The 2,272-nt window shown below is 41.4% G+C and overlaps 1 protein-coding gene across 1 annotated transcript; it reads left to right on the forward strand.

Moving 5' to 3' along the window:
- Window positions 1-594: 594 nt before the first annotated feature.
- LOC311170213 (uncharacterized protein C8orf48) lies at window positions 595-1,479 on the forward strand (the record flags this gene model as incomplete). Its single annotated transcript, XM_084232602.1, has 1 exon — window positions 595-1,479. One exon carries the CDS (start codon window positions 595-597, stop codon window positions 1,477-1,479), a length of 885 nt encoding a protein of 294 aa, XP_084088728.1.
- Between the last annotated feature and the right edge of the window lie 793 nt (window positions 1,480-2,272).

The raw sequence follows: 2,272 nt of genomic DNA on the forward strand, positions 1-2,272 counted from the left end.
AATGCTGCAGCAAGAGTTACTCAAGATGAAGCTGGAGAAATAGGTAGGAGCCTTGTCAAAAAGGTGCCGTCGGAATTCAGAAATTCTGGTTTCAGTAATTCCATTTTTAGCCATACTTGGTGTACAAATAAGTGATCTCCTGGCATAGGCTTGGCGGACTTGTTCGTGCCCGTGCTTTTTGGCAGCTACGGGGCTTTTTTGAGTTTGGATGCCTACAGGCCTCACACATTTATATCTGTTTGATTTTGCAAGCGCCACCTTCGTTCAAGAACTGTTAGATCGCGTATACTTAAAACTGCAAAAAGAGGGGGTCAAAGCATAACAACTGGAGAGGGCGGGCCCGAGAACCCCGGGGCTGCAGTGGCTGCGCGGTCGGAGAACTGCAGGGGCGGGAAGAGGCGGAGCGCTGAGCCGGCGACCCACTGCGCATGACTGTCCCGCGTTGCTAAGGCAGCGGGAAAGGCGTCACCAGGAAGTGGAGCCCTGCTTAACTGTTAGCAGCAAGATCCCTGGCCTTTGGACGCAGGGCTGATTAGGTCCTGAGCCATCGTGACCACAGCAAAGCAGATGAGAAGCCGAATCTGATGCAGTGTGATGACCATCTGTCCAGAAGCCCAAGGATTCTTAAAAAACAAAGGGAATTGGGCTCATATGGACCTCAGTGCTACAACAGACCTTTCTGATAATGAGACCTCCAAGTCCTTTACTGATGAAGTACAGAGTTCCAGTACTTTTAGCTCCTTTGAAGAACTGCATTCCTGGTCCCATGCCTCCGGGCACAAACTTGAAAATGAAAGCCCAAATACATGCTTGGAACAAGAAGACAATCAGTCTGAAGTTTCAGACTTGAACAATCATGAAAAGAAGTTGAGTAGAAAATGGATCAGTTACCTCAAGAGCAAAGAGGCTCACTCTGGACAGTACCATTCAGACACTAGGCTTCAAACAGAAATAAGTCAGGTATCTGATGAAGAATTGAGTGCCCTGCAGTCTTTTTGCATTAACAAGATAAACCTGATGCATCATAGAGTGAACTCTCAAAAGAACAGACATAAAAAGTTGCAGCTTCAATCAGATATAGCGGTTCCAGAGATAGATGTGTTGAACTGCATTGTCCCAGATGATCTTTTGAACAGAGTTTATTTAAAAAGCATGATGACAACACTAAAACAGGTGACAACAGCTAAACAACATGTTACTTCACAGTGTCCTAATTGTAACAGAAAAAGAGCAGAACTGGCTCAGTCTGCCTTTCTAAAACAAAAAAAGACTTTACTGGAATCACTTCTACTTCAAGAGAAAATAGATGAGTATCTTCATACTAAAGACTTTCTTAGCCTTATTGGAGAAGTACATCAAGATCTTCCCAGGCCTTCAGATGACCCTAGAATAATCTGGAAAAGACTTAATGAGAAACGTGCGATTGGATTCTCTGATTTTAAAAAGTCATACAGAGCAGATGAAGTAGGATGGAAATAGGACTTGTGATTCACCTTTTCCTCTATCACTTCTCAAATCACTTACTCTAACCAAACAGGAGATGGTGTTTATTAATGATAATGTGTAATGTAGTTAGATGTTCCTGTTGTACATTTAAATAATTACCATTTCTACAGGCAATTTAGAAACTAACTTAAGACTTGACTTTGCTTCTTTCATAGATTTACAAAGTCTACAAACTTTGTTTCCAGTGCTTATTTCAGATAGAAGGCAGCATTGTTAATGAAATAGTTACAAAGCTTTTCCAACAATCTAGAAGAGCCATGTTGGTAGTTCAGACCAGAATTTTGATGGTACAGAGAGAAGTGCAGAGATGTAAGAGATATTTAATAATTGACAGGCTCTGGGAAGAAGTAGATATGGGGATTTTAAAAAGGTAAATATTAAGAATGTGACTAAGTTTCTGACATGCACTTGAATGAATGATAATTTTATTAATATTGGCACATTGGGCAAAGATCATGTTTGATAAGAGTGATTAATAGTGTGATTATTTAGGCATGGTTTTAGGTATATTTGAGCTATGCATGCTGAGATGTTGAGGAAACATTTGGTTTTCTGTGCTTGCTGTCTAGAGGAAAGCTATGGCCTAGAGATTTGAAATAAAGGGTGGGCAGTGGAGGGGGCATGATTAGTTGGAAATTGTAGTCATAAATGTGGTAAGCTCTGCTGGGTGACATTAGAGTGTTGAGAAAAGGGTTATTACCAATTCCTGAGAAATTCAACAATTACTGGTTAGGTAGGGGGGATATGCAAGGAAAGGAGGTGGGGA

This window comes from Talpa europaea (genome assembly GCF_964194135.1).
Source record: "Talpa europaea genome assembly, chromosome: 4".
In the NCBI taxonomy this organism is placed as follows: domain Eukaryota; kingdom Metazoa; phylum Chordata; class Mammalia; order Eulipotyphla; family Talpidae; genus Talpa; species Talpa europaea.